Here is a 25,141-nt window from a genome sequence, read left to right as displayed (position 1 = left end):
CTGCAGATGGAGAGACTGGGGAAACCCTGAGGGGCATATGCTTGTCCAGGGCCACACCACTTATGAGAAGAAGGAGCCTGGTCTGAGAGCAGCGGGGCCCTCGGAGCTCAGGCCCTGGCTGCACCCAGGCCTCCCCAGGGCTGTCGGCTGGGCTGGGTGGGTGTCACTGTGCCTGCACATGGCTTAAGGGTGGTGGTCGAGCAGTCAGAAACCCAGGGATTCCCTTGGGAAGTTTTGGGGAAGGGACCTCAGCACGAACCCCAGGAAATGATGTCACCTGCCGGCAACAGAACCCAACAGAACCCGCAACCCGGGTATCCAGGCCTCGAGAGCGGAGAGGAGCCCCCAGCCAGATCACTTGCTGCCGAGATGTTCTGCTGTTTGCCCCTGCCCAGAGGCCGGGGCCTCAGGAGAGCTCACAGGCAGTGTGCGTGGGCACCCTGTCGACGTTGGCTCAGGGCACCCCCGAGACGCCTCTGGCCCTTTGCCCGGAGAAACAGAAAGGTAACACGGGGAGCCCCAGGCCGGGCCAGGCCACCTCTCCCATGCCACCCGGAAACACCGCGTCCTTTGCCTGTGTGTGTGGATGCGGGTTTCTCGGGGTGTGTCTCCCTCAAGGAAGCCCAGGTGGATGTGGGGTCAGAAGCCTGCGGACAAGTTGTGTCCACACCCCAGGGGAGAGCATGCTGGGCGGGATGGGGAGAGTGCGGGCAGGGCCGGCCGCCCAGGCTGACCTCACACCCTCAGGTGGGTCTCTTTCCTCCCGGGTGGGGATCTGAGCAGACACACGTCTCTGACCCTTCTGGGCAGAGAAGTTCGAGCAGGCCGAAGCAGCGGCTCCACTGGCCAGGCCCAGCTCGGAAAACTCCCAGCATGGCTGGCTGACGGTCACTGTCGTTGCAGAGCTTCCCACGTGATGAGGCCGAGGACGGGGACACCCCATCCAGCTCCCGGAGGGAGGGGTCGGAGCACCACCCCCCCGCCCGTGAGGCCCAGTGCAGGCTCCAGGTGAGCGTGCCCACGGAGGCATCAGCCCCACCGGGGGCGAAGCGGAGGCGGGGAAGGCCTGCTGCCGAGACACCGCCCAGGATACACCCGGCGGCCCAGTCTGAGGCTGCCACGGAGCTCAGCACACCCGGCTCCGACCCAGAGTCCCGAGAACCCCGGCCTCTGAGGCAGCAGGAGGACCTGGAGCCCAGCACGCCAGAGCACAGAGGTGAGGACGCTGGGGCTGGTGTACGGGAGTGTGTGCGGAGGGGGTGCTGAGCTACACAGGGACGAGTCCCCGAAAGCTGCTGCTGGGCCTGCAGCAAGCGCTGGCCTCACACCCCCCGCCCCCCATCTTGCACACTTCAGTCCCAAAAGACATCCGACCCTGGGTATTCTTTGGGAATCTCTTGGAAGCTTTCTGTCCCGGGATACGCACATGCCAAGGCTGGCCTGCGGGCAAACGATGCTTCTCCCACAGCTCTAGCACTGGCCTCCAACTGGAACCAGGCTCCACTTCCCAGACCTGTCCCTACAGAGGTGGTGGCTCCAGGTGCAGGACCCAGGGATCCACCGAGGGCAGATGGAGAACCGAGACTTGCCCTCGCAGAGACACCAGGCCAGCTGGGTACTGGCCAGCACACCGGGCAGATCGGATCTCCGTGCCTGCAGGACCCCCAGCCCCAGGCACTGATGTCCCACCCCCTCAGCCAGAACCTCCACCTCCACGTGCACCTCTACCTGCTCGGCCTTTGGCAGGAGAACCCGAGGCAGAGGAGGAGTCACCGCCTCGGCAGGGAGAGCCTGCCCTGGCTCCCGCGCAACACCCAGACGCCCACGATGACTCACCCACCCCTGCAGGGAGAACGAGCCCCCGCTCTGGACAGAGACCCAGAGCCCTTGCCGGAAACACCACGTCCAGGGGAGCGGTCGGCTCTGCAGCCTCCATCCCTGTCTGCTCACCGTGGACGCCGTCAACTCGGTCTGCCCCCAGGGGACATGGAGTTCCTTTCCCCCGAACTGCTTTGCATTTGGTTTGTTTCCACCTTTCTGGTGATGTTTTCTTTTTTGCGTGGTTTCCTGTATTTTTGTTGGTTAAGTTGGGATTAGTAAACTTTTTCATCATTGTTGCAATTTGGGAACACTGTTGTGTAACTCTGGTGATACTGTGTTACCATCACCACTTTGTAGTTTCAGACCCGTTCCATCTTTATGCCCCACCCCCCAACAAAGCCTGGATTCAAGGCAAGCACGCCCTGTTCATCCCTCCGCCCGATCCTGAACACAGTTTCATCTTTTCCTTCTGCATTCCTTCCTATATTCTTGGTGTCCCCAATCAATGACTCTCAGTGAAATGACTGAAGGAGTTTTTTTCGGACGCTCCACCTACTGTAAGACTCCACTGGAGAGTTCTCATGTTTATGTCCTTTGAACTAGCCTTTGATAGCTGAAAGGACGTTGTACGTCCTTTCAAGATACCATGTGCCAAACGAAGCCCTTTTGGCAAATGCCATCATTATCTCCAGGCAGGCATTGCTGTTTGAAGGGTGCCATCTCAGCCAGAAGGCAGAGGCTGAGCTCCTCTTGTTGCACCAGCTCCCAAAAGAAGCCAAGAAAGGGAGCTGGAACAACAAACCACCCCAACGCCCAGGAAAGCGTTCTTCATGACAGAAGGCTAGAAAATGACCCAACATCCTTGTGGCCCAGAACCCCTCTAGAAATTCACTGTTCCATAAAAAAGAGAAACAGATGGGAAGTTCCAAGGAGAGGCAATGCCCATGGCCAGTGTATTTTAGAGACGGCCTGACCGCTCCGGGGAAGACACGCACTGACAGAACCCCTTGGGAAACAGCCGTGATAGTCCTCACTGTCGTAAGGGATTCCTCTGGGGACAACCTGCCCTGGGCACCACACGAGGGAGCAGACCGGCTTCTCTTCCTCTGCCCCCACACCATTCACTCATGAAGGCAGCTCAGGTGTTCTCATGCCCTGCCTGCCTGCCTGCCTGGCTCATCCGTGAGCTGTGACCACCTCCAGGACAGGACTCCACCTTCTGCTCTCTGTGTACCGTGAATCTGCACACAGTGGGCTTTCAGAACCTTAGGAGACTTGAGCCATTCCCACTCGAGCCAGAACCCTCCCCAGGAAGGAAAACAGCTGTGGAGTCCTTTTGGCCCCAGCACTGGTTCCGAAACCCTGGCGGCTCCTAGAGCCTCTACGGTGTGAAGAGGGAGGTCCCTTTTGACAGAGCTTTCCGGCCGTCAGATCTAAGCTGCTGTTTCACTGTCAGCTGTGTCTCTTCCGTTGCAGTGTTGCAGGTGGGCCACGCTGCTCCAAAGGAGCTCACAAGCTGAGTTTCAAGGGAGGTATTGAGAGGACAGGGATGGCTACAACGTGCTGCAAACTGAGTGAGGGTCCCCACAATCCTCAGCAAAGGTGTGTGGTGTGCAAGTGGGGAGTAGAGGGCCCCCAAGTTCCAAAGGAAGGGAGGTACTCGGGAGCTAAAGCCCTTGGCTGCTGTGGTAGCAGCTGCAGATGGCAGCTCGTCCACAGTGCACTTCGAATGAGGTCATATGAGCGGGACTCTGGAAATGGCTCCGAAATCCAGAGAAAGGGGTCAGGGTATGTGGGAATCCGGCGGGGGTGGGGGGTGGATGAAGGAAGGTGTCCTTCCTCTCTCCAGTGCAATTTGGTTTGGTGAGTCTCAAAGCTACCAGATGGCACTTCCCAAGTCAGGCCCCCGCAGGAATCAGGGTGGGCTGCATGCCTCGGCCCCTGCCACAGGGACAAGCCACACCAGTGGCCTCCCTGAGCTCCAATGGCCGGATCTGGGGGTTCTGTCTGGGTGCACACCTGCTTGTTCTGGCCAAGTTCCCCGCTTCTCTGAGCACCAGCTTCAACCTCTCGAATGAGGACATCGATTGCTACCTTGGCACGTTACTCTCTTCATCCTGTGAAGACTCATTAGGCTTATCCTACAATTACTAGCTGGCCCGAGGAGATATCTCCTGAATCCAGATTAAGCTGGAGTCTCCCAGGCTCATCTGGCATGTCTTCCCTGAAGTCTGCCAAAACCCACACCCTTGCGTTTCCAGGGACTCCCCTTAGCCAGCTGGGCAGAAAACCCAGCATGTTTCAAACAAGCTGACAGACAAGCGGGAGAGGACTCACGGGCAGACGGCTTCCCTCAGGTCTCGGGTGGAGCTCTGGGACCACAGCAGCAACAGGCCATCCCAGTCCCTGGGCTCAGCAGCGCCCTCATTCTCACGCCGGCGGCTCTGCCCTGAGGGGAGCAGGAAGGTCACCAACTGCCGCAGGCGGACCTCACGCCCCTCCCACTTATGGAGCCTGACCTCCCCCGGCCCCACCCCTTCCCCTACCCCAGCAGGACGAGAGCTCCTCTTCCCCTGGCTTCTAACGTGAGGCCCGGCCCTGGGCCCCGACTGGGCACTGCCCCAGTCCGGAGCCAATCACAGTGGCCAAGGAGGTGGAAGGCACCGATTGGCCAGGGCCAGGTCATGTGACCATACTCCCCAGGAAACTCAAATATTACCAAGATTCCCTAAGAAACCAATGAACAAAATTATCCAGTAAAGGCAAACCGTACTTTTTAATGAGGCCAAAGTCACAGAAAAAAAAAAAAAAAAGCTTCACAATGAAGTGCTCAAGGAAGCTACAAAATAAACTTTCAAAAAAGTTTAGTAGTTTTTTTAATAGGGTGACGGAGAGCTATACCTATCCCATATATGTGAATTTAGGTTTAAACTAGATTTCCCTTGGCTATTTTATAAGACAAAAAAACCCACATCACCCCCTTTTACTCCCCCCCACACCCAAAAAGTGTTTTAATCTATTGAATTTTTGTGTCCTCAGTTGTGTCTGATTCACGGCAACTCACGATCTCTACACAGCCAGGCTCTTCCGTCCATGGAATTCAGGGCAATTTTTTCTGTCACAGTAAATGCCCACCCTGGGTGATCCAAACGGAAGGGCTCAGAGGCTCCTGAGAGACTAACTCCTTTCAGCTGAGCACAGAGCTGGCTCCTCACTGGGATGCCTGTGGCCTGGGGCTCCCAGAGGGGAGAGCAGCACTCGCCCCACCGTGTGGTCACTGCTGGAAGTGCAGGCTGCTCCTCACTCCCCCTTGACAGTGTCCCTGAGGGCAGAACAGTGTGAAGTTAATCAAGGTGGAAACGCAAACTCCAATGCAAGCAAACTTCCCTCAAGGTCTCCAATACCACTCAGGAACAGGGTATTGGAAACTGCAGGGGATGACATGAATGAAGATGGAGACTTGACACCTTACACCGAGTTCACTTCCAGTTATCCCTAGACAAACACTCCATGAAAACTTGTCACAAATCTAGAGGAACAATGAGCCGAAACCGGACACGTGCTTTGAGTCTTCACACACAAAACTAAAAGGCAGTCCACAAAAAAAACCAGGAGAATACAGTGGACTTTGCAAAATCAAAGATATCTACTGTGGGAAAGACCTCAGTACAAAAGCAAAAGACAGGTCATACATCGCGAGACGAATGAGTGGAAACACAAAGCTTATCAAGGATGTGTCTCCAAACAGACAAAGAACACCAACACAACAAGCCTGTGAAAACTAGGGAAAGGTCTGAAGGGACACCAGACTGAGGAAGACACACACAGAGTATCCCAGATGATGTCCAGCACTGAGGGCCTGAAGAATCAACAGTCTAGTTGTACCTCCTCAGGCCTGTGTGACCCTGGGTGAGGCCTCTGTTTCCCGGTGGCTCTGAGAGATGGACAGGGAGGAAGGGGAAGAGAAATCACTTGCATTTCTAATACTCACAGCAAAGTCTTCCAATGAGAAGGGAATTATCACCCCCACTGACAATGCCATTCACTGAAGTGATCCCCACGGGTCCATCTAACCCAGAAGGGAAGGAAGGACCTGTTCTCACAAAACGGCGAGAGATGGAAGAAGGAAGATCAAGCCCACACCAATCCCTGGAAAGAGAAGCTGTGCTCAGGGCTTGAAAGAATTCCTATTTGGAAAATGATATCCCAGCCCCACAAGGCAATCCACAGCTTCGATGCTATTCCTCCCAAAATGCCAATGCATTTTCGCACCCAACCAAGAATTGCAAAAGGGGTACGGAAACAGAAAAGAGCCTAAATTGTCAATACAATCCGACGAAAAAGCCCCGATACGGACATCCAAGGTTGTGTGAAAGGAAATTAGACGACCAAACTAGGATCCTCAGGAGAGTATCGGAGAAGGCAATGGCGACCCACTCCAGTACTCTTGCCTGGAAAATGCCCTGGACGGAGGAGCCTGGTAGGCTGCAGGCCATGGGGTCGCGCAGAGTCAGACACGACTGAAGTGACTTAGCCGCAGCAGCAGCAGCAGGAGCCGGACAGTATGCTATTGGGAATACAACAACACACACAGATCCAGATCGATGGAATAAAGTTGAGGGTCCAGACACAGACCCCAGCATCCATGCTCAACTCATCTCTGACACAGAAGGGGAGAATATCCAAATGGGAACAAGAAAGCCTCTTCAATACATGTCCATGGGAAAACCAGACAGCTACATCTGAAGAACGCTATTGGTTTTGATCTCAGACCACCTCAATATCGGGGAAAACCTCGCCCTAAAGGCTGATGTCATGAGATAGCTAGAAAGAAGCGTAGGTCAAAGGCTCCTTAACATCAGAGTCTCCTTGCCATTTGCTGGGCGGAGGTAGAAATGGGTCTCTTCAAGTAAGGGAAAGAGGTACACGAAGTACACCAATGGGTTTCCATCCAATGGAACCTCTTCACAACAGAGAAGCTAAGCAAGCATTCACAAATGCAAAAGAGAGGAAACGGAACACGAGAGACTCCTTGCAAGTGGTGTATCTGAGAAGGGGTTCATATGGAAAGAGACGAAGAATGCACAGCACTCAGATTCCAAGAAACACCACCACCACCCTTGACCCTTCCCCCATGACCAACTCCGACCTAAAGCCTTTCTCTCCCTCTAACCTATCCCTAAAACATAACCCTCATCTAATCATATACATGTGCATTCCTAGCATCCATCCGTCCACACACGAGAGAGAAAGAGGAAGACACAGACTGAATTGAGAAAGGAAAAGAGAGGGACACAGCCAGAGAGAGACACGGAACCAAAGAGAGGAAAGGAGTCGATGGTCCAGACTTTTCATCAATCTGTCTCGAAGGTAGAAGCAATGACAGCGCCCATCCACCCCAGAAGGGGGAAAAGGACGGAAGGTTTGGAGAGGAAAAGACAAGAACGCAGGGAGCCATTAGAAGCTCAGCCACCCGCAGAAGCCGAGCTGGGACACTTGAACAGAATCTCAATGGAAACAGAGGACCAGAAAGTTGGCCACTCTTTTCTATAAGAGAGGGAGACCTTCGAGTCTTCCTTTCGGTCCTCCAACTTGGATGCGGGGTCTCAAAACAGTCAGGAGGGGGAGTGCCTTTTCCTGGGTACCACGGCACATCCAGGCCTCGTTCTGCCCCATTCTGTGCTGTGTCAGCCCAGGAAGGAATCTTTCTTTCTGAAGTCTCAGCGCACACGCTCCACGTGATATCGGCCCCAGGTGGAAAGGCATGGAGCTGCTCGTAGGCCGACAGACCTAGGAAGCAGATGGGAGAATGACCGCCACTCTGCAGATGGAGAGACTGGGGAAACCCTGAGGGGCATATGCTTGTCCAGGGCCACACCACTTATGAGAAGAAGGAGCCTGGTCTGAGAGCAGCGGGGCCCTCGGAGCTCAGGCCCTGGCTGCACCCAGGCCTCCCCAGGGCTGTCGGCTGGGCTGGGTGGGTGTCACTGTGCCTGCACATGGCTTAAGGGTGGTGGTCGAGCAGTCAGAAACCCAGGGATTCCCTTGGGAAGTTTTGGGGAAGGGACCTCAGCACGAACCCCAGGAAATGATGTCACCTGCCGGCAACAGAACCCAACAGAACCCGCAACCCGGGTATCCAGGCCTCGAGAGCGGAGAGGAGCCCCCAGCCAGATCACTTGCTGCCGAGATGTTCTGCTGTTTGCCCCTGCCCAGAGGCCGGGGCCTCAGGAGAGCTCACAGGCAGTGTGCGTGGGCACCCTGTCGACGTTGGCTCAGGGCACCCCCGAGACGCCTCTGGCCCTTTGCCCGGAGAAACAGAAAGGTAACACGGGGAGCCCCAGGCCGGGCCAGGCCACCTCTCCCATGCCACCCGGAAACACCGGGTCCTTTGCCTGTGTGTGTGGATGCGGGTTTCTCGGGGTGTGTCTCCCTCAAGGAAGCCCAGGTGGATGTGGGGTCAGAAGCCTGCGGACAAGTTGTGTCCACACCCCAGGGGAGAGCATGCTGGGCGGGATGGGGAGAGTGCGGGCAGGGCCGGCCGCCCAGGCTGACCTCACACCCTCAGGTGGGTCTCTTTCCTCCCGGGTGGGGATCTGAGCAGACACACGTCTCTGACCCTTCTGGGCAGAGAAGTTCGAGCAGGCCGAAGCAGCGGCTCCACTGGCCAGGCCCAGCTCGGAAAACTCCCAGCATGGCTGGCTGACGGTCACTGTCGTTGCAGAGCTTCCCACGTGATGAGGCCGAGGACGGGGACACCCCATCCAGCTCCCGGAGGGAGGGGTCGGAGCACCACCCCCCCGCCCGTGAGGCCCAGTGCAGGCTCCAGGTGAGCGTGCCCACGGAGGCATCAGCCCCACCGGGGGCGAAGCGGAGGCGGGGAAGGCCTGCTGCCGAGACACCGCCCAGGATACACCCGGCGGCCCAGTCTGAGGCTGCCACGGAGCTCAGCACACCCGGCTCCGACCCAGAGTCCCGAGAACCCCGGCCTCTGAGGCAGCAGGAGGACCTGGAGCCCAGCACGCCAGAGCACAGAGGTGAGGACGCTGGGGCTGGTGTACGGGAGTGTGTGCGGAGGGGGTGCTGAGCTACACAGGGACGAGTCCCCGAAAGCTGCTGCTGGGCCTGCAGCAAGCGCTGGCCTCACACCCCCCGCCCCCCATCTTGCACACTTCAGTCCCAAAAGACATCCGACCCTGGGTATTCTTTGGGAATCTCTTGGAAGCTTTCTGTCCCGGGATACGCACATGCCAAGGCTGGCCTGCGGGCAAACGATGCTTCTCCCACAGCTCTAGCACTGGCCTCCAACTGGAACCAGGCTCCACTTCCCAGACCTGTCCCTACAGAGGTGGTGGCTCCAGGTGCAGGACCCAGGGATCCACCGAGGGCAGATGGAGAACCGAGACTTGCCCTCGCAGAGACACCAGGCCAGCTGGGTACTGGCCAGCACACCGGGCAGATCGGATCTCCGTGCCTGCAGGACCCCCAGCCCCAGGCACTGATGTCCCACCCCCTCAGCCAGAACCTCCACCTCCACGTGCACCTCTACCTGCTCGGCCTTTGGCAGGAGAACCCGAGGCAGAGGAGGAGTCACCGCCTCGGCAGGGAGAGCCTGCCCTGGCTCCCGCGCAACACCCAGACGCCCACGATGACTCACCCACCCCTGCAGGGAGAACGAGCCCCCGCTCTGGACAGAGACCCAGAGCCCTTGCCGGAAACACCACGTCCAGGGGAGCGGTCGGCTCTGCAGCCTCCATCCCTGTCTGCTCACCGTGGACGCCGTCAACTCGGTCTGCCCCCAGGGGACATGGAGTTCCTTTCCCCCGAACTGCTTTGCATTTGGTTTGTTTCCACCTTTCTGGTGATGTTTTCTTTTTTGCGTGGTTTCCTGTATTTTTGTTGGTTAAGTTGGGATTAGTAAACTTTTTCATCATTGTTGCAATTTGGGAACACTGTTGTGTAACTCTGGTGATACTGTGTTACCATCACCACTTTGTAGTTTCAGACCCGTTCCATCTTTATGCCCCACCCCCCAACAAAGCCTGGATTCAAGGCAAGCACGCCCTGTTCATCCCTCCGCCCGATCCTGAACACAGTTTCATCTTTTCCTTCTGCATTCCTTCCTATATTCTTGGTGTCCCCAATCAATGACTCTCAGTGAAATGACTGAAGGAGTTTTTTTCGGACGCTCCACCTACTGTAAGACTCCACTGGAGAGTTCTCATGTTTATGTCCTTTGAACTAGCCTTTGATAGCTGAAAGGACGTTGTACGTCCTTTCAAGATACCATGTGCCAAACGAAGCCCTTTTGGCAAATGCCATCATTATCTCCAGGCAGGCATTGCTGTTTGAAGGGTGCCATCTCAGCCAGAAGGCAGAGGCTGAGCTCCTCTTGTTGCACCAGCTCCCAAAAGAAGCCAAGAAAGGGAGCTGGAACAACAAACCACCCCAACGCCCAGGAAAGCGTTCTTCATGACAGAAGGCTAGAAAATGACCCAACATCCTTGTGGCCCAGAACCCCTCTAGAAATTCACTGTTCCATAAAAAAGAGAAACAGATGGGAAGTTCCAAGGAGAGGCAATGCCCATGGCCAGTGTATTTTAGAGACGGCCTGACCGCTCCGGGGAAGACACGCACTGACAGAACCCCTTGGGAAACAGCCGTGATAGTCCTCACTGTCGTAAGGGATTCCTCTGGGGACAACCTGCCCTGGGCACCACACGAGGGAGCAGACCGGCTTCTCTTCCTCTGCCCCCACACCATTCACTCATGAAGGCAGCTCAGGTGTTCTCATGCCCTGCCTGCCTGCCTGCCTGGCTCATCCGTGAGCTGTGACCACCTCCAGGACAGGACTCCACCTTCTGCTCTCTGTGTACCGTGAATCTGCACACAGTGGGCTTTCAGAACCTTAGGAGACTTGAGCCATTCCCACTCGAGCCAGAACCCTCCCCAGGAAGGAAAACAGCTGTGGAGTCCTTTTGGCCCCAGCACTGGTTCCGAAACCCTGGCGGCTCCTAGAGCCTCTACGGTGTGAAGAGGGAGGTCCCTTTTGACAGAGCTTTCCGGCCGTCAGATCTAAGCTGCTGTTTCACTGTCAGCTGTGTCTCTTCCGTTGCAGTGTTGCAGGTGGGCCACGCTGCTCCAAAGGAGCTCACAAGCTGAGTTTCAAGGGAGGTATTGAGAGGACAGGGATGGCTACAACGTGCTGCAAACTGAGTGAGGGTCCCCACAATCCTCAGCAAAGGTGTGTGGTGTGCAAGTGGGGAGTAGAGGGCCCCCAAGTTCCAAAGGAAGGGAGGTACTCGGGAGCTAAAGCCCTTGGCTGCTGTGGTAGCAGCTGCAGATGGCAGCTCGTCCACAGTGCACTTCGAATGAGGTCATATGAGCGGGACTCTGGAAATGGCTCCGAAATCCAGAGAAAGGGGTCAGGGTATGTGGGAATCCGGCGGGGGTGGGGGGTGGATGAAGGAAGGTGTCCTTCCTCTCTCCAGTGCAATTTGGTTTGGTGAGTCTCAAAGCTACCAGATGGCACTTCCCAAGTCAGGCCCCCGCAGGAATCAGGGTGGGCTGCATGCCTCGGCCCCTGCCACAGGGACAAGCCACACCAGTGGCCTCCCTGAGCTCCAATGGCCGGATCTGGGGGTTCTGTCTGGGTGCACACCTGCTTGTTCTGGCCAAGTTCCCCGCTTCTCTGAGCACCAGCTTCAACCTCTCGAATGAGGACATCGATTGCTACCTTGGCACGTTACTCTCTTCATCCTGTGAAGACTCATTAGGCTTATCCTACAATTACTAGCTGGCCCGAGGAGATATCTCCTGAATCCAGATTAAGCTGGAGTCTCCCAGGCTCATCTGGCATGTCTTCCCTGAAGTCTGCCAAAACCCACACCCTTGCGTTTCCAGGGACTCCCCTTAGCCAGCTGGGCAGAAAACCCAGCATGTTTCAAACAAGCTGACAGACAAGCGGGAGAGGACTCACGGGCAGACGGCTTCCCTCAGGTCTCGGGTGGAGCTCTGGGACCACAGCAGCAACAGGCCATCCCAGTCCCTGGGCTCAGCAGCGCCCTCATTCTCACGCCGGCGGCTCTGCCCTGAGGGGAGCAGGAAGGTCACCAACTGCCGCAGGCGGACCTCACGCCCCTCCCACTTATGGAGCCTGACCTCCCCCGGCCCCACCCCTTCCCCTACCCCAGCAGGACGAGAGCTCCTCTTCCCCTGGCTTCTAACGTGAGGCCCGGCCCTGGGCCCCGACTGGGCACTGCCCCAGTCCGGAGCCAATCACAGTGGCCAAGGAGGTGGAAGGCACCGATTGGCCAGGGCCAGGTCATGTGACCATACTCCCCAGGAAACTCAAATATTACCAAGATTCCCTAAGAAACCAATGAACAAAATTATCCAGTAAAGGCAAACCGTACTTTTTAATGAGGCCAAAGTCACAGAAAAAAAAAAAAAAAAAGCTTCACAATGAAGTGCTCAAGGAAGCTACAAAATAAACTTTCAAAAAAGTTTAGTAGTTTTTTTAATAGGGTGACGGAGAGCTATACCTATCCCATATATGTGAATTTAGGTTTAAACTAGATTTCCCTTGGCTATTTTATAAGACAAAAAAACCCACATCACCCCCTTTTACTCCCCCCCACACCCAAAAAGTGTTTTAATCTATTGAATTTTTGTGTCCTCAGTTGTGTCTGATTCACGGCAACTCACGATCTCTACACAGCCAGGCTCTTCCGTCCATGGAATTCAGGGCAATTTTTTCTGTCACAGTAAATGCCCACCCTGGGTGATCCAAACGGAAGGGCTCAGAGGCTCCTGAGAGACTAACTCCTTTCAGCTGAGCACAGAGCTGGCTCCTCACTGGGATGCCTGTGGCCTGGGGCTCCCAGAGGGGAGAGCAGCACTCGCCCCACCGTGTGGTCACTGCTGGAAGTGCAGGCTGCTCCTCACTCCCCCTTGACAGTGTCCCTGAGGGCAGAACAGTGTGAAGTTAATCAAGGTGGAAACGCAAACTCCAATGCAAGCAAACTTCCCTCAAGGTCTCCAATACCACTCAGGAACAGGGTATTGGAAACTGCAGGGGATGACATGAATGAAGATGGAGACTTGACACCTTACACCGAGTTCACTTCCAGTTATCCCTAGACAAACACTCCATGAAAACTTGTCACAAATCTAGAGGAACAATGAGCCGAAACCGGACACGTGCTTTGAGTCTTCACACACAAAACTAAAAGGCAGTCCACAAAAAAAACCAGGAGAATACAGTGGACTTTGCAAAATCAAAGATATCTACTGTGGGAAAGACCTCAGTACAAAAGCAAAAGACAGGTCATACATCGCGAGACGAATGAGTGGAAACACAAAGCTTATCAAGGATGTGTCTCCAAACAGACAAAGAACACCAACACAACAAGCCTGTGAAAACTAGGGAAAGGTCTGAAGGGACACCAGACTGAGGAAGACACACACAGAGTATCCCGGATGATGTCCAGCACTGAGGGCCTGAAGAATCAACAGTCTAGTTGTACCTCCTCAGGCCTGTGTGACCCTGGGTGAGGCCTCTGTTTCCCGGTGGCTCTGAGAGATGGACAGGGAGGAAGGGGAAGAGAAATCACTTGCATTTCTAATACTCACAGCAAAGTCTTCCAATGAGAAGGGAATTATCACCCCCACTGACAATGCCATTCACTGAAGTGATCCCCACGGGTCCATCTAACCCAGAAGGGAAGGAAGGACCTGTTCTCACAAAACGGCGAGAGATGGAAGAAGGAAGATCAAGCCCACACCAATCCCTGGAAAGAGAAGCTGTGCTCAGGGCTTGAAAGAATTCCTATTTGGAAAATGATATCCCAGCCCCACAAGGCAATCCACAGCTTCGATGCTATTCCTCCCAAAATGCCAATGCATTTTCGCACCCAACCAAGAATTGCAAAAGGGGTACGGAAACAGAAAAGAGCCTAAATTGTCAATACAATCCGACGAAAAAGCCCCGATACGGACATCCAAGGTTGTGTGAAAGGAAATTAGACGACCAAACTAGGATCCTCAGGAGAGTATCGGAGAAGGCAATGGCGACCCACTCCAGTACTCTTGCCTGGAAAATGCCCTGGACGGAGGAGCCTGGTAGGCTGCAGGCCATGGGGTCGCGCAGAGTCAGACACGACTGAAGTGACTTAGCCGCAGCAGCAGCAGCAGGAGCCGGACAGTATGCTATTGGGAATACAACAACACACACAGATCCAGATCGATGGAATAAAGTTGAGGGTCCAGACACAGACCCCAGCATCCATGCTCAACTCATCTCTGACACAGAAGGGGAGAATATCCAAATGGGAACAAGAAAGCCTCTTCAATACATGTCCATGGGAAAACCAGACAGCTACATCTGAAGAACGCTATTGGTTTTGATCTCAGACCACCTCAATATCGGGGAAAACCTCACCCTAAAGGCTGATGTCATGAGATAGCTAGAAAGAAGCGTAGGTCAAAGGCTCCTTAACATCAGAGTCTCCTTGCCATTTGCTGGGCGGAGGTAGAAATGGGTCTCTTCAAGTAAGGGAAAGAGGTACACGAAGTACACCAATGGGTTTCCATCCAATGGAACCTCTTCACAACAGAGAAGCTAAGCAAGCATTCACAAATGCAAAAGAGAGGAAACGGAACACGAGAGACTCCTTGCAAGTGGTGTATCTGAGAAGGGGTTCATATGGAAAGAGACGAAGAATGCACAGCACTCAGATTCCAAGAAACACCACCACCACCCTTGACCCTTCCCCCATGACCAACTCCGACCTAAAGCCTTTCTCTCCCTCTAACCTATCCCTAAAACATAACCCTCATCTAATCATATACATGTGCATTCCTAGCATCCATCCGTCCACACACGAGAGAGAAAGAGGAAGACACAGACTGAATTGAGAAAGGAAAAGAGAGGGACACAGCCAGAGAGAGACACGGAACCAAAGAGAGGAAAGGAGTCGATGGTCCAGACTTTTCATCAATCTGTCTCGAAGGTAGAAGCAATGACAGCGCCCATCCACCCCAGAAGGGGGAAAAGGACGGAAGGTTTGGAGAGGAAAAGACAAGAACGCAGGGAGCCATTAGAAGCTCAGCCACCCGCAGAAGCCGAGCTGGGACACTTGAACAGAATCTCAATGGAAACAGAGGACCAGAAAGTTGGCCACTCTTTTCTATAAGAGAGGGAGACCTTCGAGTCTTCCTTTCGGTCCTCCAACTTGGATGCGGGGTCTCAAAACAGTCAGGAGGGGGAGTGCCTTTTCCTGGGTACCACGGCACATCCAGGCCTCGTTCTGCCCCATTCTGTGCTGTGTCAGCCCAGGAAGGAATCTTTCTTTCTGAAGTCTCAGCGCACACGCTCCACGTGATATCGGCCCCAGGTGGAAAGGCATGGAGCTGCTCGTAGGCCGACAGACCTAGGAAGCAGATGGGAGAATGACCGCCACTCTGCAGATGGAGAGACTGGGGAAACCCTGAGGGGCATATGCTTGTCCAGGGCCACACCACTTATGAGAAGAAGGAGCCTGGTCTGAGAGCAGCGGGGCCCTCGGAGCTCAGGCCCTGGCTGCACCCAGGCCTCCCCAGGGCTGTCGGCTGGGCTGGGTGGGTGTCACTGTGCCTGCACATGGCTTAAGGGTGGTGGTCGAGCAGTCAGAAACCCAGGGATTCGCTTGGGAAGTTTTGGGGAAGGGACCTCAGCACGAACCCCAGGAAATGATGTCACCTGCCGGCAACAGAACCCAACAGAACCCGCAACCCGGGTATCCAGGCCTCGAGAGCGGAGAGGAGCCCCCAGCCAGATCACTTGCTGCCGAGATGTTCTGCTGTTTGCCCCTGCCCAGAGGCCGGGGCCTCAGGAGAGCTCACAGGCAGTGTGCGTGGGCACCCTGTCGACGTTGGCTCAGGGCACCCCCGAGACGCCTCTGGCCCTTTGCCCGGAGAAACAGAAAGGTAACACGGGGAGCCCCAGGCCGGGCCAGGCCACCTCTCCCATGCCACCCGGAAACACCGGGTCCTTTGCCTGTGTGTGTGGATGCGGGTTTCTCGGGGTGTGTCTCCCTCAAGGAAGCCCAGGTGGATGTGGGGTCAGAAGCCTGCGGACAAGTTGTGTCCACACCCCAGGGGAGAGCATGCTGGGCGGGATGGGGAGAGTGCGGGCAGGGCCGGCCGCCCAGGCTGACCTCACACCCTCAGGTGGGTCTCTTTCCTCCCGGGTGGGGATCTGAGCAGACACACGTCTCTGACCCTTCTGGGCAGAGAAGTTCGAGCAGGCCGAAGCAGCGGCTCCACTGGCCAGGCCCAGCTCGGAAAACTCCCAGCATGGCTGGCTGACGGTCACTGTCGTTGCAGAGCTTCCCACGTGATGAGGCCGAGGACGGGGACACCCCATCCAGCTCCCGGAGGGAGGGGTCGGAGCACCACCCCCCCGCCCGTGAGGCCCAGTGCAGGCTCCAGGTGAGCGTGCCCACGGAGGCATCAGCCCCACCGGGGGCGAAGCGGAGGCGGGGAAGGCCTGCTGCCGAGACACCGCCCAGGATACACCCGGCGGCCCAGTCTGAGGCTGCCACGGAGCTCAGCACACCCGGCTCCGACCCAGAGTCCCGAGAACCCCGGCCTCTGAGGCAGCAGGAGGACCTGGAGCCCAGCACGCCAGAGCACAGAGGTGAGGACGCTGGGGCTGGTGTACGGGAGTGTGTGCGGAGGGGGTGCTGAGCTACACAGGGACGAGTCCCCGAAAGCTGCTGCTGGGCCTGCAGCAAGCGCTGGCCTCACACCCCCCGCCCCCCATCTTGCACACTTCAGTCCCAAAAGACATCCGACCCTGGGTATTCTTTGGGAATCTCTTGGAAGCTTTCTGTCCCGGGATACGCACATGCCAAGGCTGGCCTGCGGGCAAACGATGCTTCTCCCACAGCTCTAGCACTGGCCTCCAACTGGAACCAGGCTCCACTTCCCAGACCTGTCCCTACAGAGGTGGTGGCTCCAGGTGCAGGACCCAGGGATCCACCGAGGGCAGATGGAGAACCGAGACTTGCCCTCGCAGAGACACCAGGCCAGCTGGGTACTGGCCAGCACACCGGGCAGATCGGATCTCCGTGCCTGCAGGACCCCCAGCCCCAGGCACTGATGTCCCACCCCCTCAGCCAGAACCTCCACCTCCACGTGCACCTCTACCTGCTCGGCCTTTGGCAGGAGAACCCGAGGCAGAGGAGGAGTCACCGCCTCGGCAGGGAGAGCCTGCCCTGGCTCCCGCGCAACACCCAGACGCCCACGATGACTCACCCACCCCTGCAGGGAGAACGAGCCCCCGCTCTGGACAGAGACCCAGAGCCCTTGCCGGAAACACCACGTCCAGGGGAGCGGTCGGCTCTGCAGCCTCCATCCCTGTCTGCTCACCGTGGACGCCGTCAACTCGGTCTGCCCCCAGGGGACATGGAGTTCCTTTCCCCCGAACTGCTTTGCATTTGGTTTGTTTCCACCTTTCTGGTGATGTTTTCTTTTTTGCGTGGTTTCCTGTATTTTTGTTGGTTAAGTTGGGATTAGTAAACTTTTTCATCATTGTTGCAATTTGGGAACACTGTTGTGTAACTCTGGTGATACTGTGTTACCATCACCACTTTGTAGTTTCAGACCCGTTCCATCTTTATGCCCCACCCCCCAACAAAGCCTGGATTCAAGGCAAGCACGCCCTGTTCATCCCTCCGCCCGATCCTGAACACAGTTTCATCTTTTCCTTCTGCATTCCTTCCTATATTCTTGGTGTCCCCAATCAATGACTCTCAGTGAAATGACTGAAGGAGTTTTTTTCGGACGCTCCACCTACTGTAAGACTCCACTGGAGAGTTCTCATGTTTATGTCCTTTGAACTAGCCTTTGATAGCTGAAAGGACGTTGTACGTCCTTTCAAGATACCATGTGCCAAACGAAGCCCTTTTGGCAAATGCCATCATTATCTCCAGGCAGGCATTGCTGTTTGAAGGGTGCCATCTCAGCCAGAAGGCAGAGGCTGAGCTCCTCTTGTTGCACCAGCTCCCAAAAGAAGCCAAGAAAGGGAGCTGGAACAACAAACCACCCCAACGCCCAGGAAAGCGTTCTTCATGACAGAAGGCTAGAAAATGACCCAACATCCTTGTGGCCCAGAACCCCTCTAGAAATTCACTGTTCCATAAAAAAGAGAAACAGATGGGAAGTTCCAAGGAGAGGCAATGCCCATGGCCAGTGTATTTTAGAGACGGCCTGACCGCTCCGGGGAAGACACGCACTGACAGAACCCCTTGGGAAACAGCCGTGATAGTCCTCACTGTCGTAAGGGATTCCTCTGGGGACAACCTGCCCTGGGCACCACACGAGGGAGCAGACCGGCTTCTCTTCCTCTGCCCCCACACCATTCACTCATGAAGGCAGCTCAGGTGTTCTCATGCCCTGCCTGCCTGCCTGCCTGGCTCATCCGTGAGCTGTGACCACCTCCAGGACAGGACTCCACCTTCTGCTCTCTGTGTACCGTGAATCTGCACACAGTGGGCTTTCAGAACCTTAGGAGACTTGAGCCATTCCCACTCGAGCCAGAACCCTCCCCAGGAAGGAAAACAGCTGTGGAGTCCTTTTGGCCCCAGCACTGGTTCCGAAACCCTGGCGGCTCCTAGAGCCTCTACGGTGTGAAGAGGGAGGTCCCTTTTGACAGAGCTTTCCGGCCGTCAGATCTAAGCTGCTGTTTCACTGTCAGCTGTGTCTCTTCCGTTGCAGTGTTGCAGGTGGGCCACGCTGCTCCAAAGGAGCTCACAAGCTGAGTTTCAAGGGAGGTATTGAGAGGACAGGGATGGCTACAACGTGCTGCAAACTGAGTGAGGGTCCCCACAATCCTCAGCAAAGGTGTGTGGTGTGCAAGTGGGGAGTAGAGGGCCCCCAAGTTCCAAAGGAAGGGAGGTACTCGGGAGCTAAAGCCCTTGGCTGCTGTGGTAGCAGCTGCAGATGGCAGCTCGTCCACAGTGCACTTCGAATGAGGTCATATGAGCGGGACTCTGGAAATGGCTCCGAAATCCAGAGAAAGGGGTCAGGGTATGTGGGAATCCGGCGGGGGTGGGGGGTGGATGAAGGAAGGTGTCCTTCCTCTCTCCAGTGCAATTTGGTTTGGTGAGTCTCAAAGCTACCAGATGGCACTTCCCAAGTCAGGCCCCCGCAGGAATCAGGGTGGGCTGCATGCCTCGGCCCCTGCCACAGGGACAAGCCACACCAGTGGCCTCCCTGAGCTCCAATGGCCGGATCTGGGGGTTCTGTCTGGGTGCACACCTGCTTGTTCTGGCCAAGTTCCCCGCTTCTCTGAGCACCAGCTTCAACCTCTCGAATGAGGACATCGATTGCTACCTTGGCACGTTACTCTCTTCATCCTGTGAAGACTCATTAGGCTTATCCTACAATTACTAGCTGGCCCGAGGAGATATCTCCTGAATCCAGACTAAGCTGGAGTCTCCCAGGCTCATCTGGCATGTCTTCCCTGAAGTCTGCCAAAACCCACACCCTTGCGTTTCCAGGGACTCCCCTTAGCCAGCTGGGCAGAAAACCCAGCATGTTTCAAACAAGCTGACAGACAAGCGGGAGAGGACTCACGGGCAGACGGCTTCCCTCAGGTCTCGGGTGGAGCTCTGGGACCACAGCAGCAACAGGCCATCCCAGTCCCTGGGCTCAGCAGCGCCCTCATTCTCACGCCGGCGGCTCTGCCCTGAGGGGAGCAGGAAGGTCACCAACTGCCGCAGGCGGACCTCACGCCCCTCCCACTTATGGAGCCTGACCTCCCCCGGCCCCACCCCTTCCCCTACCCCAGCAGGACGAGAGCTCCTCTTCCCCTGGCTTCTAACGTGAGGCCCGGCCCTGGGCCCCGATTGGGCACTGCCCCAGTCCGGAGCCAATCACAGTGGCCAAGGAGGTGGAAGGCACCGATTGGCCAGGGCCAGGTCATGTGACCATACTCCCCAGGAAACTCAAATATTACCAAGATTCCCTAAGAAACCAATGAACAAAATTATCCAGTAAAGGCAAACCGTACTTTTTAATGAGGCCAAAGTCACAGAAAAAAAAAAAAAAAAGCTTCACAATGAAGTGCTCAAGGAAGCTACAAAATAAACTTTCAAAAAAGTTTAGTAGTTTTTTTAATAGGGTGACGGAGAGCTATACCTATCCCATATATGTGAATTTAGGTTTAAACTAGATTTCCCTTGGCTATTTTATAAGACAAAAAAACCCACATCACCCCCTTTTACTCCCCCCCACACCCAAAAAGTGTTTTAATCTATTGAATTTTTGTGTCCTCAGTTGTGTCTGATTCACGGCAACTCACGATCTCTACACAGCCAGGCTCTTCCGTCCATGGAATTCAGGGCAATTTTTTCTGTCACAGTAAATGCCCACCCTGGGTGATCCAAACGGAAGGGCTCAGAGGCTCCTGAGAGACTAACTCCTTTCAGCTGAGCACAGAGCTGGCTCCTCACTGGGATGCCTGTGGCCTGGGGCTCCCAGAGGGGAGAGCAGCACTCGCCCCACCGTGTGGTCACTGCTGGAAGTGCAGGCTGCTCCTCACTCCCCCTTGACAGTGTCCCTGAGGGCAGAACAGTGTGAAGTTAATCAAGGTGGAAACGCAAACTCCAATGCAAGCAAACTTCCCTCAAGGTCTCCAATACCACTCAGGAACAGGGTATTGGAAACTGCAGGGGATGACATGAATGAAGATGGAGACTTGACACCTTACACCGAGTTCACTTCCAGTTATCCCTAGACAAACACTCCATGAAAACTTGTCACAAATCTAGAGGAACAATGAGCCGAAACCGGACACGTGCTTTGAGTCTTCACACACAAAACTAAAAGGCAGTCCACAAAAAAAACCAGGAGAATACAGTGGACTTTGCAAAATCAAAGATATCTACTGTGGGAAAGACCTCAGTACAAAAGCAAAAGACAGGTCACACATCGCGAGACGAATGAGTGGAAACACAAAGCTTATCAAGGATGTGTCTCCAAACAGACAAAGAACACCAACACAACAAGCCTGTGAAAACTAGGGAAAGGTCTGAAGGGACACCAGACTGAGGAAGACACACACAGAGTATCCCGGATGATGTCCAGCACTGAGGGCCTGAAGAATCAACAGTCTAGTTGTACCTCCTCAGGCCTGTGTGACCCTGGGTGAGGCCTCTGTTTCCCGGTGGCTCTGAGAGATGGACAGGGAGGAAGGGGAAGAGAAATCACTTGCATTTCTAATACTCACAGCAAAGTCTTCCAATGAGAAGGGAATTATCACCCCCACTGACAATGCCATTCACTGAAGTGATCCCCACGGGTCCATCTAACCCAGAAGGGAAGGAAGGACCTGTTCTCACAAAACGGCGAGAGATGGAAGAAGGAAGATCAAGCCCACACCAATCCCTGGAAAGAGAAGCTGTGCTCAGGGCTTGAAAGAATTCCTATTTGGAAAATGATATCCCAGCCCCACAAGGCAATCCACAGCTTCGATGCTATTCCTCCCAAAATGCCAATGCATTTTCGCACCCAACCAAGAATTGCAAAAGGGGTACGGAAACAGAAAAGAGCCTAAATTGTCAATACAATCCGACGAAAAAGCCCCGATACGGACATCCAAGGTTGTGTGAAAGGAAATTAGACGACCAAACTAGGATCCTCAGGAGAGTATCGGAGAAGGCAATGGCGACCCACTCCAGTACTCTTGCCTGGAAAATGCCCTGGACGGAGGAGCCTGGTAGGCTGCAGGCCATGGGGTCGCGCAGAGTCAGACACGACTGAAGTGACTTAGCCGCAGCAGCAGCAGCAGGAGCCGGACAGTATGCTATTGGGAATACAACAACACACACAGATCCAGATCGATGGAATAAAGTTGAGGGTCCAGACACAGACCCCAGCATCCATGCTCAACTCATCTCTGACACAGAAGGGGAGAATATCCAAATGGGAACAAGAAAGCCTCTTCAATACATGTCCATGGGAAAACCAGACAGCTACATCTGAAGAACGCTATTGGTTTTGATCTCAGACCACCTCAATATCGGGGAAAACCTCACCCTAAAGGCTGATGTCATGAGATAGCTAGAAAGAAGCGTAGGTCAAAGGCTCCTTAACATCAGAGTCTCCTTGCCATTTGCTGGGCGGAGGTAGAAATGGGTCTCTTCAAGTAAGGGAAAGAGGTACACGAAGTACACCAATGGGTTTCCATCCAATGGAACCTCTTCACAACAGAGAAGCTAAGCAAGCATTCACAAATGCAAAAGAGAGGAAACGGAACACGAGAGACTCCTTGCAAGTGGTGTATCTGAGAAGGGGTTCATATGGAAAGAGACGAAGAATGCACAGCACTCAGATTCCAAGAAACACCACCACCACCCTTGACCCTTCCCCCATGACCAACTCCGACCTAAAGCCTTTCTCTCCCTCTAACCTATCCCTAAAACATAACCCTCATCTAATCATATACATGTGCATTCCTAGCATCCATCCGTCCACACACGAGAGAGAAAGAGGAAGACACAGACTGAATTGAGAAAGGAAAAGAGAGGGACACAGCCAGAGAGAGACACGGAACCAAAGAGAGGAAAGGAGTCGATGGTCCAGACTTTTCATCAATCTGTCTCGAAGGTAGAAGCAATGACAGCGCCCATCCACCCCAGAAGGGGGAAAAGGACGGAAGGTTTGGAGAGGAAAAGACAAGAACGCAGGGAGCCATTAGAAGCTCAGCCACCCGCAGAAGCCGAGCTGGGACACTTGAACAGAATCTCAATGGAAACAGAGGACCAGAAAGTTGGCCACTCTTTTCTATAAGAGAGGGAGACCTTCGAGTCTTCCTTTCGGTCCTCCAACTTGGATGCGGGGTCTCAAAACAGTCAGGAGGGGGAGTGCCTTTTCCTGGGTACCACGGCACATCCAGGCCTCGTTCTGCCCCATTCTGTGCTGTGTCAGCCCAGGAAGGAATCTTTCTTTCTGAAGTCTCAGCGCACACGCTCCACGTGATATCGGCCCCAGGTGGAAAGGCATGGAGCTGCTCGTAGGCCGACAGACCTAGGAAGCAGATGGGAGAATGACCGCCACTCTGCAGATGGAGAGACTGGGGAAACCCTGAGGGGCATATGCTTGTCCAGGGCCACACCACTTATGAGAAGAAGGAGCCTGGTCTGAGAGCAGCGGGGCCCTCGGAGCTCAGGCCCTGGCTGCACCCAGGCCTCCCCAGGGCTGTCGGCTGGGCTGGGTGGGTGTCACTGTGCCTGCACATGGCTTAAGGGTGGTGGTCGAGCAGTCAGAAACCCAGGGATTCGCTTGGGAAGTTTTGGGGAAGGGACCTCAGCACGAACCCCAGGAAATGATGTCACCTGCCGGCAACAGAACCCAACAGAACCCGCAACCCGGGTATCCAGGCCTCGAGAGCGGAGAGGAGCCCCCAGCCAGATCACTTGCTGCCGAGATGTTCTGCTGTTTGCCCCTGCCCAGAGGCCGGGGCCTCAGGAGAGCTCACAGGCAGTGTGCGTGGGCACCCTGTCGACGTTGGCTCAGGGCACCCCCGAGACGCCTCTGGCCCTTTGCCCGGAGAAACAGAAAGGTAACACGGGGAGCCCCAGGCCGGGCCAGGCCACCTCTCCCATGCCACCCGGAAACACCGGGTCCTTTGCCTGTGTGTGTGGATGCGGGTTTCTCGGGGTGTGTCTCCCTCAAGGAAGCCCAGGTGGATGTGGGGTCAGAAGCCTGCGGACAAGTTGTGTCCACACCCCAGGGGAGAGCATGCTGGGCGGGATGGGGAGAGTGCGGGCAGGGCCGGCCGCCCAGGCTGACCTCACACCCTCAGGTGGGTCTCTTTCCTCCCGGGTGGGGATCTGAGCAGACACACGTCTCTGACCCTTCTGGGCAGAGAAGTTCGAGCAGGCCGAAGCAGCGGCTCCACTGGCCAGGCCCAGCTCGGAAAACTCCCAGCATGGCTGGCTGACGGTCACTGTCGTTGCAGAGCTTCCCACGTGATGAGGCCGAGGACGGGGACACCCCATCCAGCTCCCGGAGGGAGGGGTCGGAGCACCACCCCCCCGCCCGTGAGGCCCAGTGCAGGCTCCAGGTGAGCGTGCCCACGGAGGCATCAGCCCCACCGGGGGCGAAGCGGAGGCGGGGAAGGCCTGCTGCCGAGACACCGCCCAGGATACACCCGGCGGCCCAGTCTGAGGCTGCCACGGAGCTCAGCACACCCGGCTCCGACCCAGAGTCCCGAGAACCCCGGCCTCTGAGGCAGCAGGAGGACCTGGAGCCCAGCACGCCAGAGCACAGAGGTGAGGACGCTGGGGCTGGTGTACGGGAGTGTGTGCGGAGGGGGTGCTGAGCTACACAGGGACGAGTCCCCGAAAGCTGCTGCTGGGCCTGCAGCAAGCGCTGGCCTCACACCCCCCGCCCCCCATCTTGCACACTTCAGTCCCAAAAGACATCCGACCCTGGGTATTCTTTGGGAATCTCTTGGAAGCTTTCTGTCCCGGGATACGCACATGCCAAGGCTGGCCTGCGGGCAAACGATGCTTCTCCCACAGCTCTAGCACTGGCCTCCAACTGGAACCAGGCTCCACTTCCCAGACCTGTCCCTACAGAGGTGGTGGCTCCAGGTGCAGGACCCAGGGATCCACCGAGGGCAGATGGAGAACCGAGACTTGCCCTCGCAGAGACACCAGGCCAGCTGGGTACTGGCCAGCACACCGGGCAGATCGGATCTCCGTGCCTGCAGGACCCCCAGCCCCAGGCACTGATGTCCCACCCCCTCAGCCAGAACCTCCACCTCCACGTGCACCTCTACCTGCTCGGCCTTTGGCAGGAGAACCCGAGGCAGAGGAGGAGTCACCGCCTCGGCAGGGAGAGCCTGCCCTGGCTCCCGCGCAACACCCAGACGCCCACGATGACTCACCCACCCCTGCAGGGAGAACGAGCCCCCGCTCTGGACAGAGACCCAGAGCCCTTGCCGGAAACACCACGTCCAGGGGAGCGGTCGGCTCTGCAGCCTCCATCCCTGTCTGCTCACCGTGGACGCCGTCAACTCGGTCTGCCCCCAGGGGACATGGAGTTCCTTTCCCCCGAACTGCTTTGCATTTGGTTTGTTTCCACCTTTCTGGTGATGTTTTCTTTTTTGCGTGGTTTCCTGTATTTTTGTTGGTTAAGTTGGGATTAGTAAACTTTTTCATCATTGTTGCAATTTGGGAACACTGTTGTGTAACTCTGGTGATACTGTGTTACCATCACCACTTTGTAGTTTCAGACCCGTTCCATCTTTATGCCCCACCCCCCA

At 55.7% G+C, this 25,141-nt stretch overlaps 4 protein-coding genes across 4 annotated transcripts; all 4 read left to right on the top strand.

Annotated features, from left to right (window-relative positions):
- Window positions 1–311: 311 nt before the first annotated feature.
- LOC145517202 (uncharacterized) lies at window positions 312–2,118 on the top strand. The gene is made up of 3 exons (XM_081519470.1): window positions 312–504; window positions 904–1,216; window positions 1,469–2,118. Exons 1-3 carry the CDS (start codon window positions 370–372, stop codon window positions 2,095–2,097), a joined length of 1,077 nt encoding a protein of 358 aa, XP_081375596.1. The 5' UTR covers window positions 312–369; the 3' UTR covers window positions 2,098–2,118.
- Window positions 2,119–7,953: 5,835 nt separating this feature from the next.
- Window positions 7,954–9,760, top strand: LOC145517192 (uncharacterized). The gene is made up of 3 exons (XM_081519459.1): window positions 7,954–8,146; window positions 8,546–8,858; window positions 9,111–9,760. Exons 1-3 carry the CDS (start codon window positions 8,012–8,014, stop codon window positions 9,737–9,739), a joined length of 1,077 nt encoding a protein of 358 aa, XP_081375585.1. The 5' UTR covers window positions 7,954–8,011; the 3' UTR covers window positions 9,740–9,760.
- A 3,662-nt stretch (window positions 9,761–13,422) lies between these two features.
- On the top strand, window positions 13,423–17,402 carry LOC145517177 (uncharacterized). Its single transcript, XM_081519441.1, has 3 exons — window positions 13,423–15,789; window positions 16,189–16,501; window positions 16,754–17,402. Exons 1-3 carry the CDS (start codon window positions 15,553–15,555, stop codon window positions 17,380–17,382), a joined length of 1,179 nt encoding a protein of 392 aa, XP_081375567.1. The 5' UTR covers window positions 13,423–15,552; the 3' UTR covers window positions 17,383–17,402.
- A 3,661-nt stretch (window positions 17,403–21,063) lies between these two features.
- Window positions 21,064–25,048, top strand: LOC145517163 (uncharacterized). The gene is made up of 3 exons (XM_081519426.1): window positions 21,064–23,431; window positions 23,831–24,143; window positions 24,396–25,048. The coding sequence occupies exons 1-3, from the start codon at window positions 23,195–23,197 to the stop codon at window positions 25,022–25,024; spliced, it is 1,179 nt and encodes a 392-aa protein (XP_081375552.1). The 5' UTR covers window positions 21,064–23,194; the 3' UTR covers window positions 25,025–25,048.
- Window positions 25,049–25,141: the final 93 nt, after the last annotated feature.

This window comes from Giraffa tippelskirchi, chromosome 8 (genome assembly GCF_054371585.1).
Source record: "Giraffa tippelskirchi isolate mGirTip1 chromosome 8, T2T-mGirTip1v1.2.pri, whole genome shotgun sequence".
In the NCBI taxonomy this organism is placed as follows: domain Eukaryota; kingdom Metazoa; phylum Chordata; class Mammalia; order Artiodactyla; family Giraffidae; genus Giraffa; species Giraffa tippelskirchi.
The sequence above is the reverse complement of the archived record's forward strand: the minus strand, read 5'-3'. Positions and strand labels throughout refer to the sequence as shown.

Excerpts from the sequence above, each read along its gene's own strand:
- LOC145517202 (XM_081519470.1), top strand. The coding sequence starts at position 370 with ATGTTCTGCTGTTTGCCCCTGCCCAGAGGCCGGGGCCTCAGGAGAGCT. Across the intron at positions 505-903 it reads TTGCCCGGAGAAACAGAAAG|AGCTTCCCACGTGATGAGGC; the intron begins GTAACACGGGGA and ends CTGTCGTTGCAG. Across the intron at positions 1,217-1,468 it reads CAGCACGCCAGAGCACAGAG|CTCTAGCACTGGCCTCCAAC; the intron begins GTGAGGACGCTG and ends CTTCTCCCACAG.
- LOC145517192 (XM_081519459.1), top strand. The coding sequence starts at position 8,012 with ATGTTCTGCTGTTTGCCCCTGCCCAGAGGCCGGGGCCTCAGGAGAGCT. Across the intron at positions 8,147-8,545 it reads TTGCCCGGAGAAACAGAAAG|AGCTTCCCACGTGATGAGGC; the intron begins GTAACACGGGGA and ends CTGTCGTTGCAG. Across the intron at positions 8,859-9,110 it reads CAGCACGCCAGAGCACAGAG|CTCTAGCACTGGCCTCCAAC; the intron begins GTGAGGACGCTG and ends CTTCTCCCACAG.
- LOC145517177 (XM_081519441.1), top strand. The coding sequence starts at position 15,553 with ATGATGTCACCTGCCGGCAACAGAACCCAACAGAACCCGCAACCCGGG. Across the intron at positions 15,790-16,188 it reads TTGCCCGGAGAAACAGAAAG|AGCTTCCCACGTGATGAGGC; the intron begins GTAACACGGGGA and ends CTGTCGTTGCAG. Across the intron at positions 16,502-16,753 it reads CAGCACGCCAGAGCACAGAG|CTCTAGCACTGGCCTCCAAC; the intron begins GTGAGGACGCTG and ends CTTCTCCCACAG.
- LOC145517163 (XM_081519426.1), top strand. The coding sequence starts at position 23,195 with ATGATGTCACCTGCCGGCAACAGAACCCAACAGAACCCGCAACCCGGG. Across the intron at positions 23,432-23,830 it reads TTGCCCGGAGAAACAGAAAG|AGCTTCCCACGTGATGAGGC; the intron begins GTAACACGGGGA and ends CTGTCGTTGCAG. Across the intron at positions 24,144-24,395 it reads CAGCACGCCAGAGCACAGAG|CTCTAGCACTGGCCTCCAAC; the intron begins GTGAGGACGCTG and ends CTTCTCCCACAG.